Source organism: Octodon degus, unplaced genomic scaffold (genome assembly GCF_000260255.1).
Source record: "Octodon degus isolate 3935 unplaced genomic scaffold, OctDeg1.0 scaffold00002, whole genome shotgun sequence".
NCBI classification, from domain to species: Eukaryota; Metazoa; Chordata; class Mammalia; order Rodentia; family Octodontidae; genus Octodon; species Octodon degus.
In genome coordinates, this window is record NW_004524578.1 from 34,754,728 (window position 1) to 34,773,513 (window position 18,786).

The 18,786-nt window shown below is 38.0% G+C and overlaps 1 protein-coding gene across 1 annotated transcript in view; it reads right to left on the reverse strand.

Annotated features, from left to right (window-relative positions):
• The window catches only part of Wdr70 (WD repeat domain 70), a 304,681-nt gene that overhangs the window by 272,604 nt on the left and 13,291 nt on the right, over nucleotides 1-18,786 (reverse strand). The window contains exons 3-4 of the mRNA XM_004623536.2: nucleotides 16,102-16,219; nucleotides 4,942-5,131 (exon numbers count right to left, since the gene is read on the reverse strand). Coding sequence (XP_004623593.1) covers nucleotides 4,942-5,131; nucleotides 16,102-16,219 — 308 coding nt within the window. The remainder of the gene's footprint in view (nucleotides 1-4,941; nucleotides 5,132-16,101; nucleotides 16,220-18,786) is intronic.

Sequence of the window (18,786 nt, forward strand, 5' to 3'; positions counted from 1 at the left end):
CTAGTAATTTAGAAAAGCTAAGGAACAAGTTCCCTGGATTTTGGAAGAGCTTCTAGCATCCTCTGCTGACAAAATCTTGCAGGTGTAACTAAATCGCCCTTTTAAATCACATTCTCCTTTAAAGCTAAACTCATTGAGCTTCTTCACACTTTTTAAATAATTTTTTTCTTCCTAGTCAGTTTAAATTAAATTGACCATTAGTGAAATATTAACGAAAGCATGCAATGTTGTTTCCATAACTGATTTCCTTCTCATATTACTAAAAACTAAAGGAGAGTTTACACATGTTTAATTCTTCAACCTTTCCTTAGGCATGAGGAGAAGAGACTGACTGATACAGGTGGTTGGCAATGACCAAGGGCAAAGGGATGAAAAGCCTCAGACCAGAAGACAGAGAGGCGTAATGGTGGCCCAAACTTGGACTCTCAACCACAGAACGTGCCAGGCAGGGAGTCAGACAAAGTTCATGGAAAACAGGTGCTCATAACTAAAAAGTCAGTGTTACATCCAGCCTTTAGTTACAGTCATAAAAGTCCAACTTCCAATTTTCTGTAGTAATGGGAAACAGAATAGCAAGAATAATGAACATGCTCAATAATCCCAAAGTCTCCATTTAATTATGAGTTACAACCTTTCTCACCTTAAAAAAAAAAAAAAAAATTAGGGCCACAGAGAAGTAAAAGGAGTGGTTAAAAATTATTATTCCCCTTTTTTTTCTGATCCTTTGCACTTAAATTTTTACTTGTTCAGTCCTAAGAAAAAAAGTAAACCTTCAAATTTTATGGGCATCAGAGATAAGGGGAATAAAGAATGAGTAAAAACAAGTTTTTCATCAAAATAAATTATAACATACATTAACATTTCCAATCCAATGACTCAAACAGTAACACTAAACCCAACTACTACTACTAACTGGAGTAAAATGCATATTTTAAAAAGTAATCACTGGGACCGAGGAGATGGCTCAGTAGAATAAACGCTTCCCTGGCAAGAACAAGGGCCTGAGTTCATTCCCTGGTTCCGCCAAAAAAAAAAACGTAATCACTGGCAATGCAGTCTATAATGTATGTACTAACATGCATATTGATTACTTTCCTTAAAATTCTAGAGCTATCACATGTTTAATTCTTCAGCCTTCCTTAGGCATTTTTAGAGCTGGGGAGATAGTTCAGTAGTCTAAGTGCCTGCCTGGTAAATGCAAGGACCAGAGTTCAAACCCCAGTACCACATGCCACGCTGGCCCAGGAACACCAGGCGCGCCATGGCACTAGGGAGGCAGAGACAGGAAGATCACTGCAAGTCCAAGCTGCGTAGCAAGACCCTGCATCTAATTAATTCATTAATTTTAAAAACTATTTTTAAAATGTGCAATTAAATGGTACAATGAGCTATGATCTATACAACTTAATGAATTAGTCTAGCTCACCTTCAAGCAGCTTTCAGTCGGTAAGCTGTTGTACAACTGACCTGGAAGGTTAGGACAGTGCATACGTAACGGTTCTTATGAAAACAGGTGTTGATCTACATTTCTACACTAGCATTTGGTCCGTTCAGTTCTCTACTTTCATTTTCCACATAAGAACTAAGGATGTGTCATAATGAAAAACATACTCAAAAGTTACAAAATGAAAAGAAGCCATAAAACGAACATTTCAACTATAAAATAAAAAAATGTTCAATTCTACTTCTGTAATTCTTTTCTAAATTGTTTTGTTTTACTGACACCAGGGATCGAACCCAGGACCTACCACATGTAGACAAGAGCTTTCCCACTGAGCCACTTCCTAGCCTAACAAATAACACTCCTATACATACTAAAACCTATGGGAGTTTTTTAAAACTACTATACCTTTTCTCTTCAAGTCCTTGTACTTGAAGTTATTACATATAATTACACACAAATAATAACCAAAAAAATTAAGCTTGCTACAGAAGGCAGAATCAGTCCTGTGAAGTAGTACATGAAGCTGGTACCTGGAAATGTTGCTTAGAGAAAAATCACATCAGAAATGGTTTCTAAAGGTTGGACAGAATTATAGTAACAGCAACTAGAGCAACAGAAAAGCAGCAGTCAAGTATTAATCAGTATCAACTCAATACAAGTAGACTCCTTTATTAGGAAAGAGGAGCCAAATAAAAACTGATCAGATATAATATGCTTACCAATCAGGAGATATCTGTATCTATATATCTATACCTACATCTACTTCTACATCTATATCTATATCTATATCTATATCTATATCTATAAACCTATACTAACGGAAAATTAAACATGTTATTGAAAAATATTCTAAGTTGCTGAGACAGCCAGAGCTGACTGGGCAATGAATTGTATAACTACAGAGGAAATGCAGGCAATAAGTAAAATCTCTCAAAAGCACATTTTTTCTTGTATAAAGTAAATTGGATTAGTAAAAAAATATACATTTGAATAATTTACTTTCTCAGTGTTCTGGAAGCTTGCAGTCTACAGTCAAAGTGCTGGTCGACCTGGTTTCTGGTAAGACCTCCCTGGTTTATAGATGATCTTCTGCTAAGGCCTCACCTAGTCATTCCTCCCTACCAGGGGCGAGGCAGCAGCAAGGTGACCACACACTTTTTGGTGTCTATTCTTACAAAGACAATGACCCTATGGTTTAACTTTAACAGTCTTAGTCATCCTCGCGGTGCTGGGAAAAAACACTCAGTGCCTATAACTTAAGGGAAGAAAGATTTATTTTGACTCCAGGTTTGATGGTATGGTCAGCTGGCTCTAAGGCAGACACAGAATGGCAGAGGGTCAGTCAGAGAATAAGGAGCTCAGTCCATGGCAGTCATGGAACAGAGAGAAGGAAGGAGCTGGGACAAGACACTGCCTTCCAAGGCATTTGCCAGGGACCCACCCCTTCCAAACAGGTCCCACCTCTGATTATGAGAATTTGGGGGGACATTTTAGATCTAAACCATAACAGAGGGGCTGGAGAGATGGCTCAGTGGTCTAAAGCACCTACTTAGAAAAAGCTTGGCAAAGCACAGGGACCGCGGTTTGATCCCCCAGCACCACATGCCAGCCAGCCCCGCCCCCTGGTGGGCAGAGCTGGCCACACACACACACACACACACACACACACACACAATAAATAAATAAATGTAAAAAAAAAAAAAATTAAAAAAAAAAAAAAACTAAACCATAACAGAGGTCTCACCTTCTGAAACAGCTACAATGGAGCCAAAATGGGTCTTCAATATCCAAGGTTTGCCAAGACAAACATTCAACCCATTACAAAATCTAATGTCATACACACTTCATAGTACTTTGCAAATTACACAAAATAATTAAGTACATCTTCCTCATGCTTTTTAATGCTTCCATAGCTTTCCATGATCTACAGATTTGAGGGACAGAGCTTAGAAATTTAGAAATGGGTACATAACTTTACAGTGGCCATATCTTACCTATTTTCTCTGATTTTATAGAAAACTGTAGAAATTTTTACCAAAAAAGAAAATTATGAATTTTCTAATAGAGATTTTAGTGAAAACATTTCAATTACAAAGATATTTTGGTGCATGTCTATAATCCCAGCACTCAGGAGGTTGAGCCAGTAGGATTACTGAGTTCAGGGCCAGTGTGGGCTACATAATGAGTTCAAAACCAGTATGAACTACACAGCAAGATCTTCTCAAAAAAAAAAAAGAGGGGGGATACAAAAGTCTTATAAAGAACACGATCTGTTTTTTTAATTCATTGCAAATTTGTAAAAGCGCAGAAAAAAATCTTCTCAAAAAAAAAAAAAAAAAAGATACTTAAAAGCACTATGATGGATATCAAAGGAAGAAGATCAATATTGTATTTCTGGCATTGATTACAAAATAAGATTTTCAATGAAACTGTCAAATTTATCCTCATGTTACTCTTAATTTTACATATCACATGTATCACATGTACATATTTCTACATATAGTCTCAGCCTATATAAAAATATATATGTTGTTTTATGTGAAAAAAATTACAAAATCTAAATTAAAAGGTTAATTTGGAACTAACAGATTTGTAATCCTATGTCCTGTAAAACAATGTTCCAATACCCAGTGTGACAGTCCTTGATATTTCTATGTCTTTTCCATTACTATAATCCATTTAAGTTTTTAATTACTAAGATAATCTGTCTTAGAGAAGGAATATATTTTTTAACTGTCTATTCCATATATCAATTAGAAAATGTACGTTTCTTTATCATTTTTCCGTTTACTATTTTGAGGATTACATATTTTATTTCTACTCTTTGGGCAACTGTTCAGAAAACAGTGAGACAGGGAGATAGCTCAGCAGTATAAGCGCCTGCCTGGCAAGTGCAAGGTCCTGAATTCAATTCCCAGCACCAAAAAATAAAAGATTGTTCAGAAAACTGTAATTTTCATACTGAACTTTTATTATTTTGGGGGTCTGTTTCTTTCTGAGATTCTTTTTATTTTTTGTACAGGGTCTCACTATACAGTTCATACTCATAGTGATCCTCCTGTTCTCAGCCTCCCCAGCAGTTGGCCTACAGGCATGCACCACCACGCCCAGATTGAGGTGCCTGATCCGCCTGCCCCAGGGGCGGGGTCAGTACAGCATGTGGTACCAGGGCTCTAACCCCAGTCTCTGCGCTTGCCTAAGCAGGTGCTTGATCCGCTGAGCTATCTCATCGGCCCTTCTTTCTGTGTTATTTTAAACAAGGGTTGTTAGATTTCTCTTTTCATTTCTTAAATTTACTCTGACTTATCACTAAGTTCAGCAGTAAACTGATGTTCATACTTCTGTAAGGACACTATTTGCAGGGCTAAGTAGATGGCTCAGTGGAATAAGGGTTTCTTGGCAAGTGCAAGAGCCTGAGTTCAATCCCCGATTCTGCCAAAAAAAAAGATACTCCTCATTTGGATTCTTAAATTATCAGAGATTCCTGAATTACTTACTTCTTCTTCTCCTTCATCAGCATCATCCTCATCATCATCATCTTCAGAAAGAGGTGGAGGCAAGGGGCCAAGGATGTCTTCTTCCACATTAGCTGGTTGTCCTACCATTTTAGGGGGTAAAGGAGGGCCAATTAACTCATCATCAGAAGAAGAATCAGAACTGTCTTCACTTTCACTGCTGCTTGAATCTCTGAAAATAAAGAAATAGAAACTCTTTGCCTCTGCTGCTATGAACTTTTTGCCTCTCCAGAATATCTCTGAAGGGCCAGGGAGATAGCTCAGTAGAATAAGCGCTTCTCTGGCAAGCATAAGGCCCAGAGTTCAATCCCCAGCCCTGCCACAGAATATCTCTGAAGATAGTTCTAGCTTCTCAGGAAGTCTTGCTTCTCCTTGTAACAACTGAGTCTGTCAAATGTTTGTTATTGTTGATCTGTTTGCTTATTTGGTTTTCTTGAGACAGGGTCTCACTGTGTAGTCCAGGCTAGCCCCAAACTCAAAACCCTCCTGCCTCAGTCTTCCAAGTGCTGGGATTATAGGCATCTAACACCATACTTGGTTTTCAAGTGTTTTGTTTGTTTTTTGTTGTGGTTTTGATTTTTGGTGTTGGTTTTTTGAGAGATGGTCTCACTATGTAGTTCAGGCTGGCCTCAAGCTCATGGCTATCCTCCTGCCTCAGCTTTCCAAGTGCTGGGATTACAGGTGTGAGCCACCATGTCCAGCTCCTTCATGTTTTTAAATTCACAATTCAACTGTTAAATATAGGACCAGGTGCAGTGGTGCACGCCTATGATTCTAGCCCTTGTGAGGCTAAGGCAGGAGGATTTCTGGGAGTTCAAGGACAGCATAGGCTACAAATTGAGTGCAAGGACAGCCTGAGCTACAAAGTGAAACCATGTCAAAAAGAAAAAAATAATAATAATTTATAATGCAAATATTATTTTAAGTAAAAATAAAAAACCTTTTCTAATCATCTTACTCAAACATAAATCAAAGATAAAAGGTCATACCAATAATGTGTTAGACTTCATTAAATCATTATCCCTCATAAAGAGAACAACAGGACACTTAAGAAAAACTACAAAGTACTAGATCCATAAAAGAGAGAAACACTGACATAGCCTATAGTTAATAGCCTCTATTAACTATATTTGAACCCAACAGTTTTTCATGGGAGCAAATAAACTAATTACTCTATAGAAGTTAGTGTTACTTCTAAAATACTTCAATACAAGGGCCAGGGAGATAGCTCAGCCTGCTTAGGCAAGCTCAGGCAAAGCACAGGGACCGAGGTTCGATTCCCCAGGACTACATGCCACACCAGCCCTGCCCCCAGGGAGGGCTGAGCCAACCACAAAAAATAAATAAATAAATAAATTTAAATACTTCAACACAAATTCTGAACTACAAATTATTTTTAAGTGCACTTCACATTTGGCAAGTTGTTAAAACACTGTATGAAATATTATTCCTGGATTCCAAAAAGTACATTACTCTAGGGCAGAAATGGCAAAGCATGGCACATGCGCCTCAGCAGTGGGCTGTCTGTACCACTGGAAGATCTAAAGTTTGCCATCACTGCCGCAAAGCACACTAATACCCAGTCTTTTCTTTCTTAATATACTACATGAAAGGACTATTATTCTCAATTAAGGTCGCTATCAAATAGCTCTAGGCATTCTAAAAGCCACCATCATCCACTATACCTTCATCCCATCTCAAAGGTTGAGAATTCAGCATTCCTAATTATATTGATTAAACATTCAAATATTTTAAAAGATTAAAACTGCCAATCCCTTTTAATGAAGTAGGTCTGATACATAAGTTCCACGAAAGCAAAAATTTCTCAGATTTTCTGTTGTTTCTGTGGTAATAGGGGCTGAATTTCAGTAGTGCTGAACATATCCCATCCCTTAGATTTTTCTCTTCTGTGGCAGGTTTTACTTTGTTGCCCAGATGACCTCTAACTTGTGATCCTCCTGTCTCAGCCTCCCAGCAGCGGGGATTGCCCGCATGAGCCATCGGTTTCCACCTGGTGAGGAGTTTCTGTTTTGTTCATTGCTGTTTCTGTCACTCAGCAGTTACTGAGGTAAATGTGAGATTTTTCTTTTTGTTTTTACCAAGGCTCAATATCACAAAGAATACTGTTCTTGCAGATCCCCACCTCCAACCCCAACCCCACCCCCAACTGGATCATTCTTCCCACTGCTTGTGTGGCTTCTTTCTTGTCATTCAATGCCTCAAAATGTGACCTCATCAAAAAAGGCCATGAGCACAAACTTTGGAAACTTTTACACACTCTACCAGTCTCTATTATCTTAATTATTTTATTTTGCTTGTCTTTATTACAAACATGGTTAAATTACCTTATTTGATTGCACCATAGTTGTTCAAAATATTATCTACCCTTTGACCCCAAGGCAATAGGAGCTCAAGGAGCAGAGATCTTATCTGAACTACTAACCACTGCATCTCCAGTGCCCATAACACTGCCTAACCACCAAAGATGCTCCTTAATAAAACTATGATAAGTTAATATTAAGCTATATACACACTCAAATTATCTCCCCTGTGTGACTAAAGCCTGAGTTTACCTCCATCCTCATTTAGAAGTCACATACTTTTTAATGCAAAATTATTCAAGCTATCAAAAGCTCTAAACTGCAATGCTGATCCTTAGCATCCATGCTAAGTTAATCGAGCTAACTAGTTCAAAAGTAAGCATTAAACTGAGAACTAAACTTATCCATGTTGATTTCATGGCTGATTATCCAGACCTAATACCCACACAAAATCTGAATGGTATGCATTAGTTTCTATGTAGCTTCTAATTCCATTTCTGGCTTTTTGCTTCTAATGTGTCCAAGCCAAGAAGAGACTTTCAACATATTTTCAATATCCTGAAAAATAAAATCCATGAAATTATGTCCAAAACTGCCTCTGATGGAAAACAGAATATATTCCATGTTTAAAATGTGCCTTGATTCAATATGATCCCAAAACACTAAATTCTAGCCTGAGAAACTGTACATACTGGCAGAGAAAATAATTGAAAGAGGCAAATCCTATTCTTTTCTCAATAACATTTTAGAAGAGATTTTTAACTTAATGTTAAATAATGCCTATAGGTATACACTATCAATTCACAAATTATATCCATAAAAAATTCATTCAGGCCTGGGGAGATGGTTTAGTAGAGTAAGCGCTTGCCTGGCAAGCACAATGACCTGAGTTCAACCCCTAGTTCTGAAGAAAAAAAAAAAAAAAAAAATCATTCATAACATTTCTGTTATTTCTTTTTCTTTTGTCCTTATTCTTTGCTTATTCTTTTTTTAAAGGGGAAAAAATAAAAATAATAATAAAACAGTTTCAAAACAAGGTAGTAGGAGAGTTATAATAATACATTGCATATTGTTATCTTCATCATAAAAGGAAATACAGATTTTTTTAAATGTATTCGGTTGTTACAGGGTCTCATTGTGCAACTCGGACTCATAGTGATTCTCCTGTTTTCAGCCTCCCCAGCACTGGGATTACAGGCATGCCCACAGTCCTGGACTCAGTCGCCTACTCAGCATACCCCAGGGGCGGGACTGCCATGGCATACAGGACCTGGGATTGAACCTTGGTCCCTGCACTTGCCAAAGCAGGCGTTTAGTCCCCTGAGCTGTCTTGCTGGTCCTAAATGGAAATACAGATACCTAAAAATTTCCTATCTTACAAATTTAGAGTGTGTACAAAACATCTCTTCTCTATCTTGAAGCAATATTTAATAGAATAAATGACATTTTTATTCCCTGTATGTAATTTTTGAATGGAAACATAACCATATAATATTTCTTAAAAGCAATAAAAATATAGTTATGTATCTTTTTCTGTAAGCCAAATCTCAATAATATAAAATTTTCATAAATTATGTACATGTTTAGTGAAATAAATTCTCAATATCACAAAGGAAACAAACTAACCTAATAGTTATTTAAAGGAAACAAATGATTGAATGAAATACAGCCAGGAGAACCACAGAACAATCCCAGAAATGAACTGACACCAAATAAATAACTTATACTTCCTAAGAGTACAACTCCCTTACATTTTGATGACTGTCCTTCTAAGAGCAGGCCCAAGCAGAGAGCAGTGACTAAAATTCATATAGAAACCTACTGTCGGGCTGGTGAGATGGCTCAGTGGTCTAAAGCACCTACTTAGAACAAGCTTAGCAAAGCACAGGGACCGCAGTTCAATCCTCCAGCACCACATGCCAGCCAGCCCCGCCCCCTGGTGGGCTGAGCTGACCACACACACACACATAAATAAAATTTAAAAAAAAAAAAAACCTACTGTCTCAGTTAGAGGTCACAGATAAAAAATGAAAAATGTGGGAAAATCCCTGAAAGGAAAAAGTACTAAGCAGAAAGAAGAAATAAAACTAAAAAGGAAGGCGGCCAGATAGCTCAGCGGATTAAAGCGCCTGCATAGGCAGATGCAGGGGCCAGGATTCAATCCCCAGTGTGCTGTGCCGGCCCCACCCGCAGGGCGCACTGAGACTGCCATTAAGACTGGGCATGGTGGTGCACACCTACAACCCCAGCACTTGGGAGGCTGAAAACAGAAGGATCATTACGAGCCCAATCTGTGTAGTGAGACCCTGTAGACGCTGTACTAACTACAAAAAAAAAAAAAAAAAAAGAAGAAGAAGAAGGAGGAAGAGAAGAAAGAGGGAAAAAAAATAATTCTTCTAAAAATTATGGAGGGATCCCTGAAGCAAAGATCATTTTCCAGTCTAAAGGAACTTAATAGATTCTTCAGCATTAAAATGACTAAATATGAGCTGGGAAGATAGCTTGGCCATCTAAGCATCTGCCTGGCTAGCACAAGGACCTGGGTTCAATCCTCAGTACTGCAACTGCCACCCCAGAACCCCAGAGTGCCATGCTGGCCACTGAAACTGGGTATGGTAGTGCACTCCTATAATCTCAGTTCTGGGGAAGCTGAGACAGGAGGATCACTATAAGTCCGAGCTGCATAGTGAGACTTTGTACCAAATAAATAAATAAATAATTTTTAAAAATAAATTTGAAAATGTCTAAAGTATTTAAAACAGACCAATAGGTCCAGCCAAGTAGCTCAATGGACTAAAGCACTTGCTTAAGCTGGCGCAGTGGCTGGGGTTCAATCCCCCGAATGCAGTGTCAGCTCCACCCGAGGCGCACTGAGATGGCCACTGAGACTGGACGTGGTGGCGCACCTGTAATCCCAGCTCTTGGGAGGCAGAACACAAGTGAATCACTACAAGTCCCATCTATGCAGTGAGTCCCTGTAGACCCTGTACTAAAATACAAAAATAAACAAATAAAAATTTAAAAAAACAAAAAAGACCAATAAAATCTGGTCTATAAAAAAATAAATTAAGAGAAGTCATTTAATTTAAGCATTTTTCACTGCCTGTTTATATCTATTTTTTTCCTTAAAATATAGAATTTTAAAAACTATTAAGCACCAGATGTACTGATGTATGCCCATAATCCCAGCATCAAGAGCCTGAAGTAGGAGGCTCCCTGTGGCTTCAAGGCAAGCCTAAAGTGCATACTGAAACCCTTCTCAAAAAGACAATCAATTAATCTACCTATTAAACATTTTGAAAGTCCTTGTCATAAAAGCCCTTAGCTAATGAGCAATGTCATGTCTTTTAATTGTGAAATCTATTGACTTACAAGATCTCAAAAGACAATTCCCTTTAGTCAGTGGTTTCCACCAATAAAATAGTGACCATTTCCATTTTAAGACTTGATTAGACAGCCTCCCACACTGCCAGTGCACAGCAGTTCTTTTGGTGATCCACAGAAGTTCCCCCGGTCTTATATTAAAACCTAATAGTGTTTATCTGAGCATCTTTGAAAAGAAAACATAATTTTAGAATGAAGGAAAATCATTACCCTATCTATCCTCTTTTTGTGCTTCATAACAGTAAGTAATAGAGTTTATTATCTAATGTTGTTGTTCAGGTTCCATAAATCAGATTCTGAGGATGAGACAATCACAATAGAATACTAAAATTGAAGTTAAAGCTTTCTAGAAACCATGCCAAGGGCCAGTCAGATAGCTCAGCAGTCTAAAGCACCTGCTTTGCTTTATCTTGGTCTTAACTATCCTGCAGAAAATTATAAAAACAAGGTATATAAGTAAAGCCACATTAAAACAATGAGCTGTAAAAGGCTCAAATCAATACCTTCTGAGGATAACCCACTAATATTATAGACTGCTAGACAGTGTTGGATTGTTTTGCTGAATTCAAATACCTATAGTATTTAGATGCCAATAAAATACCCACCTCTGACAGGACGAAACAAAAAAAAGGGGTTACAAAGGAAAAATCATTTTGTATTTATATATGCAAAATAGGATAGACATACAGCTACTTTCACTTAATTCAATGAGAAGAAAGAGGTGTACTAGTAGTGTTTGGACAGGATATCCTGTCTGCTTCTTGAACTATGGATAACCACTAAGAAAATAACAATGTACAATGTACTGATTATTGAAACTTCCTATAAATCAGCTTTGAAACTGTCTCATTCATATTTGTTTCTCAATAAAATTAAAAAAAAAAAAAAAAGCACCTGCTTAGGCAAGTGCAGGGACCACAGTTCAATACCCGGCACCACATACAGCACCAGACCCACCCCCAGGGCAGGCTGAGCCAGCCAAAAAAAAAAAAAAGAAAGAAAAGAAACGAAATGAAACCATACCAAAAAGGCCAATGGTATTTAGTTGTGAAAAGCATTTATAAGAGTTTTTTTTTTTTTCCTCAAGGTGCTAAATTCTAAAAATAACATGCTGTTTTGCTGTTGTTGTTCGTTTGGTTTGGTGTGGTGTGGTGTGGTGTGGTGTGGTTTGGTTTGGTTTAGTTTGGTTTGGTTTGAGATAAGGTCTGCTTTGTAGTTCATGCTGGAACTCACTATATAGCCCAGGCTGGCCTCAAAATTGTAGTGACTCTCCTATCTCAACCCCCTACATGCTAAGATTAAAGGCATGCATCGCTACACCCAGTTTACTCATTCTATTGAAGTAGAAACATTCTGGATTGCATTTTGCAGTGCAATAGAAGTTCTTAGGGGCTGGGGAGATGGCTCAGTAGAATAAGTGCTTCTCTAGCAAGCACAAGGGCCTGAGTTCAATCCCCGGTTCTGCCAAAAAAAAAGTTCTTAAAAAGCATGTATTTCTTTAAACAGACTTCCAGGATATTTTAATTTAGCCCAAGTTACTTCTATTGTAACATGATTCAATGCACAGAAGCACCTTAAATAGTCCTTAAAACTAGAGAAAATCAACCTAATACATTCAATATTAATATACTACCAACTGAAGTTTCAGCAGGTCTATTCATCTGCCACGCATTACTCAGCAGAGGCCTCCCTGAGATAGTAGTAAGTAAACTTTCATTCTTTGATCAATAAAATATAGTGATAAATTTGTTATTATAATTTCCCCATGGTTATTTATATTTTTGCATTTTACAATAATAGTGCCAATAGTAATTTTTTAATGTAATCTACCAGTGGCAAAAGTAATACTGGGGTTTAGAGGTTTGGTTTGGTTTTGTTTTTCGGCAGTGCTGGGAACTAACCCCAGGGATCACCAATATTGGAATGCTTGAGTTCTGTCATGACAATAAAACTTACTCCCAACAGCAACAGTAGATCTGTGGCATTATGGTTACTATGCAGGAAAATGTGGAATCAACAGAACAAATAAACTTATTAACAGTTCTCAATTAATGGAATCATTATTAGTCAAAAAGGTAAAGCTCTACAAAAACTCTACAGCTCTTAACATCTTAAATTACACCAAAAGGAACTAAATGTAAACACTAAAAGTTCTTTAAAAGAAAAGGATCATCTCCTTTCATTGTTGTTTTTATTCCTTGAAGCAGAGTCTCACTATGTTGTTCAGGCTGGCCTCAACCTCATGGCAATACTCCTGTCTCAGCCTCCCTAGTGCTGGGATTACTGTACAAGCATATGCCACCAAGACCAGCTAAGGAACATTTCCTTTTAACTAATATGAAACATTAGACAATGCAAAACTAAACTTTTATTAGTAAATAAAAAAATGACACTCCACTGCAAGGGTTAACTAACTTGGGTACACTGCTTATTATTAAAGTTCTTTTGGCATTCAGTCTAAATCATTCCTTTACAGATGAATTGCAATAACAAGTTCAACAATTGAGAAAGAAATTGTATGGCTCCTAATGCATAAAATATTCACTATCTGGGTCAGGTCAGACAGCTCAGAGGACTACAGCACCAAGCCGGCCCTGCCCCAGGGCGCGCTGAGACCTCAATTGAGACTGGGCGTAGTAGTGTGCACCTGTAATCCCAGTGCTTGGAGGCTGAAAATGGAAGAATTACTGTAAGTCCAATCTATACAGTGAGACCCTGTAGACCCTGTACTAAATACATTAAAAAAAAATTTACGAACTGCCTCTGACAGAAAAATAACTGGCAGTCTCTGCTCTCCACTAGTATATACAAAGATACCAATATGCTCCAGAGACTTCGAGGTATCAGGGATGCACTGTTACAAAAAGGAGAGTCAGGTTTGTAGTCCTATTCCCCTTCCTTACACAAACTATAAAGCCATGTTCCTGCACACCTTGTAATACCAGCTCTCAGGAGGCTGCGGCAGATTTTTGTCTTCAAGGTGAGCATTCACTACACAAGGAGTTTAAGACTGGACAGGACTGGGTGCAGAGCTTTCCTGGCACCATTTAAGAACTCTGGAGTACTCCGAGCACCCTGTGGGACTCTGGTGGGCTCTGACCTTCCTTACCCCCAGTGCATTAGTGTGGAGCTTCTGCTGGTGCCAGTCCAAAATTTTGGGAACTTAGTTTTGGGAACTCTGAGTGGCCTGTGGGGAGCTGTGATCTGTGAGCCTAGCGTGAGAGGGCACAGAGCTTTTCTAGGGTCATTTAAAAACTTTGGCACATTCTGGGCAGCCTATGGGACATCGGGGTGATTAATGGGAGATTCAAAAATGCCAAAATGCAGGAGCAAAAGGCAATCTCAGTCCTCCAGCCCACCCAGAACAAGTCCAGGAGACACATACAAGAACTTGAAAATCACACACCTGAAATCTCTGAAATGATAGCAACTGATATAAAGAAACAAGTCCATCAGGCTATAGAAGAAATAAGAGCAGGAAAAATGCCTCGGTTCCAAAAAGGAAGAACAACAATCATGAAAGGAATGCTCAGCACAGCTAAAGAAGACATAGAAAGAAAAATAGAGGAGAACAGAAAAACAACGGAAACACTGAATAAACAATACAGGAAAGAATCAGCATGAAACAGATTCAAACAGATATCCAGGACATTAACAACTCCATTGAAAGCTGGCAGAACTGCTTAAATGAAACTGAAGATAAACTTTCATACCCCAAAGACAGTGTTGCAGATAATGAACACGAAATAAAACATCTCTTAAAACTAACAAGGAATCAGGAAATAACAATTCAGCAGCTACAAGATGATGGAAAGAAAAATAATATAAAAAATAGGCATCAATGAGGCAGCAGGCGACAGCACAAATGCCATAAAAAGACTATTTGCAGAAGTACTAGCAGAAAATTTTCCAAACTGAGGAAAGAACCTGACATACCAATAAATGAGGCATATAGTACTCTACACAGCCATAATCACGATAAATCTACACCTAAACACATAATAATCAAGATCTCAGAAATTCAGGAAAAGAATAGAAGAAAAGAAACAGATCACTTACAATGGAAAGCCCATCACAATCATGGCAGATTTCTCAACACAAACCATCAAATCAAGAAGATCTTAGAGTATTTCAGTCCTGAAAGAAAGTAACTTCCATGCAAAAAAAAAGGGGAGGGGGTGTGCCAGGGATATGTCTCAGTAGAATAAGCACTTCCCTGGCAAGCGCAAGGGTCTGAGTTCAATCCCCAGTTCTGCAAAAAAAAAAAAAAAAAGAAGAAGAAGAAAAAAATAAAAGAACTTCCAACCCAGAGTGATGTACCCTGAAAATCTATCTATCAAATTCAATCATGAAATAAGATCCTTCCACGACAAAGAACAATTGAAGAAATTCATGACCACCAAATCAACCCTACAAAGAACACTGACACATATTTTAGAAAGAGACAGAAGTGATCACAGCTTCAAGAACAACAAAAAGGAACCACCAAACAGAGCAAGTAATTAAAAAGAGGGAAAAATTACAGAACCTATAACAGGAAAATAACATGACAAAGACAAGCCAATACATATCAGTTACAACCATCAATATAAATGGCCTCAATTCACCAATCAAAAGAAACAGACTAGCAGAGTGGATTAAGAAACAAAATCCAACAATATGCTGCATACAACAAAAAACAAATTTAACTCAAAAGGAAATTCACAAACTAAAAGTCAAAGAATGAAAAGTAATCCTCCATGCCACAGGCAATCAGAAAAAAGGAGGTGTAGCTATCCTGGTAGCTGACAATATCAACAATATCAACTGACAAAACCAAAATGTACAAAACAAACCCAGAGCCTCTTGCATGCTATGTATAAGTGTCATGTCACAGAGCAATATCCCAGGCCCTAGAGATACATTTAATTGTCAAACTAGTTCCCTAAACTTTTCATTGGTCACAAAAAAAATACTGTACAAAGTCGACCACTGAATTCACGTTTTATTCTATTTTTGCTTTGCTTTGTTTTTGTATTTTAGTAAGGGCTTATAGGGTATACAGGATCTACAGGGTCTCACTACGTAGATCAGACTCAGATCAGACTGTAGTGATCTGCCTGTTTTCAGCCTCCCAAAGAGCTGGGATTACAGACACACTCCATCACACCCAGTCTCAATTACCCTCTAGGTGTGCCTCGAGGATGGGGCCAGCATGGCAGGCCGAGAATCAAACCCTGGCCACTGCATCTGCCTAAGCAGGCGCTTTAATCTGCCGAGCTATTCGGCCGGCCCTTGATTCCAAATTTTACACAGGAATTTTTTCTGACCTAGGGATACACAACTGCCTAAAATGAAAAATTATGCAACGTGTTAATATCAGGAATTTTCCCTAAATTGTGTTACGAAAACCTAGAAAATGTCAGTTCAATAGAAGCCTCTGAAGAAAATTAGGTACCTCGATGATGATTTTGAGCAATCTCTGATCACATTTGAGCCCGACGATGTTGGTTCAGTATCTTCATTTTGTCTTAATTGTTTCTCTCTGTTCATTTCTTCCTCTTTTTCTCTTGCTTCTAAAAAGAAAAGAATTCCAACAACTAAACTTCGATATTTACCAGTTTTTGAAAGACTGAAAATTAATATAGTCATAGAAATGAGTCTTAGAGCATTTCCATTAACTGCAAAAACTTAACCTATGGCACAGCCACTGCAGAAAACATGAGGGCAGTTCTCTGAAAGGGTAAACACAAAATTACTATGTGACCCAGCAATTCTATTTCTGGGTATATTCAGGAAAAGTAACTAGGCATAGAGGCACATTCCTGCAACCCCAGCACGTGGGAGCCTAAGGCAGGAAGATTGCTGAGTTTGAGGCCAACATGGACTACAAAGTAAGTTCAAGTTCAGCCTGAACTGCCTAGTGAGACCCTGTCTCGAAAAAGAAAAATCAGGGTCTTAAAGAGGCCTGTGTACACCTATATTTATAGCTGTATCACTCACAATGTGGGAGAAAATAAATGGTCCATTTACAGAACAATGGATAAGCAAAACTGATACCCGTATGATGGGATATCATTCAGCCATGAAAAGGAATTCTGCAATATGCTAATCTGGGGGAACCTGTAAGATGTTATACTACATCAAAAAAAGTCACAAAAAGGTAAGTATTTTATGTTATCAACAAAAACACTGTGTTATAGTACAACAGCAGATTGCCAGGAGATGGGAGAAACAAATTATCCTTTAATGTAAGTGTAGAACATTATTTTACAAGATGTACAGCTGCAGACAGATGATGGTGATAGCTGCACAACAGTGTACACTTAAAATGGTTAAAATGGGGGGCCGGGGAGATAGCTCAGTAGAATAAGCAACTGCCTGGCAAGCCCAAGGTCCTGAGTTCAATCTCCAGCACCTCAATAAAATAAAATGGTTAAAATGGTAAATTTTATGTTTGTATATTTTACTACAGCATAGGAAAAAAAAATCAAGCTAGATGATCAACATTGAGAGAACTGAAATTACTGTACAGAATACAATCCAGTCAACAAAAAGATGGAAACATACAAATGTGGGGAATATATTAACAGACATGCTAAGCAAAAATAGCATGTGAATAGTATGTAAACTATGAACACACAAAAAGAGAAGGTGATATGTTGAAAACAACTTTTTGTAATTTACAAAAAGTTCAGAGGTGAAATGTTAGGTAATTTACTTCTTAACACTGTTCATTTCTGAAGTTCCTTCCCTGGACTTTTTATCACACTACATTACAAAACCATGAAACTTTTTCTTCTACATTAGGTTTCTTCAGTTGTTTCAGAATAACAAAAAGATGTTAGCGAAAGAAAAATCATCCCAATTTCACTCCGCAACCAAAGAGGGCACACAGGAAGGAAAAACAATTATAGGGATTATTTGGCTCTCAATTGCTACCATCTTCAGTAACTTGAGATCATCCAGAACATTTTTTAGTCATTTATCAATGAAATACTACACTATACACCAACATTAATCAGCAGCAAAGGACATTTATTAACTGGAATGTTGTGGTTTTTACAGTCTTAGAGTCTTTTGTTGGAGAACGGATGAGCAACAGAGATACCCAGCAAGGAACTAGTCTTGCCAGGCATGGTGGCTCAGGCCTAGAATCTCAGTACTAGGGAAGCCAGGGAAAGGAGACCTCTGAGAGTTCGAGGCCAGTCTGGGCTGTAACATAGTGAGACACTGTTTTAAAAAACAAAACAAAAGAAAAAAAAGAACTAATCTTTCATGTCAATCCTGGAAGAATTAAAAGCCCTTTAGGAAGAAATTATGCAAACAGTAGCTCTTGTACATAGGTTTTGAAGTGTTGTTGTGGTCACTGTTGTCTTGGTACATACTCTTCACTGCACTTTTATGATGCAAGAGTCAGTAATTCTCTACTCTTATACTGGAGAAAGCTGGGGAAAAAATTAGACATATAGTGTCCATATTAAGGAGAATGGAGTGGGATAGGTAGGGAAGAATTTATACTCTAGGATCAGATTTTTCCCTCAGGTCTTAAGAGTCAATTCTATCCCTAATCAGGAAAGGATTCATAGGCAGAAATTATTAGCTTTCAACCATACTGCTATGTACCCTTTGTCTTTGAAAACAAAACAAAACAAAACAAAAGACTATTTTTTCCATGTAGGTGGCAGCACTGTGCTTCAGAGCAATGCTGGGACGTTCTGTTCAGAGGAGGGGAAGTTTGATTCCATAAAAATACATTGCTCAACCAATGGCTGGTTTTGGAACTGATGTGCCAAACAATACTAGTAAGATATGAAGCTAAGTCTCATGGAAGTACATTTTTTACTCCTGAACCCAAACACCATCTTCTTTTCTGCCTGAGATGTGTTCATCTGCACAAAAGGACTAAACCTTCTGACAACTTGGGATCTTGAAAACAGTCAGCTTAGGTAAACTTAACACCCTAAAGCTGGCAAAGCAGAAACAAAACCTCATGTTCTTCGTGTCAGGACTGAGTCCCATTCTAGCACAGGAGATAATGAACTTTTGGGGGCAGGGAATACTGGGAATCAAACTCAGGATCTTGTGCTTGCCTGCTTGCAGGGCAAGGACTGTGCCACTGAGCTATATCCCTAGCCCTTGA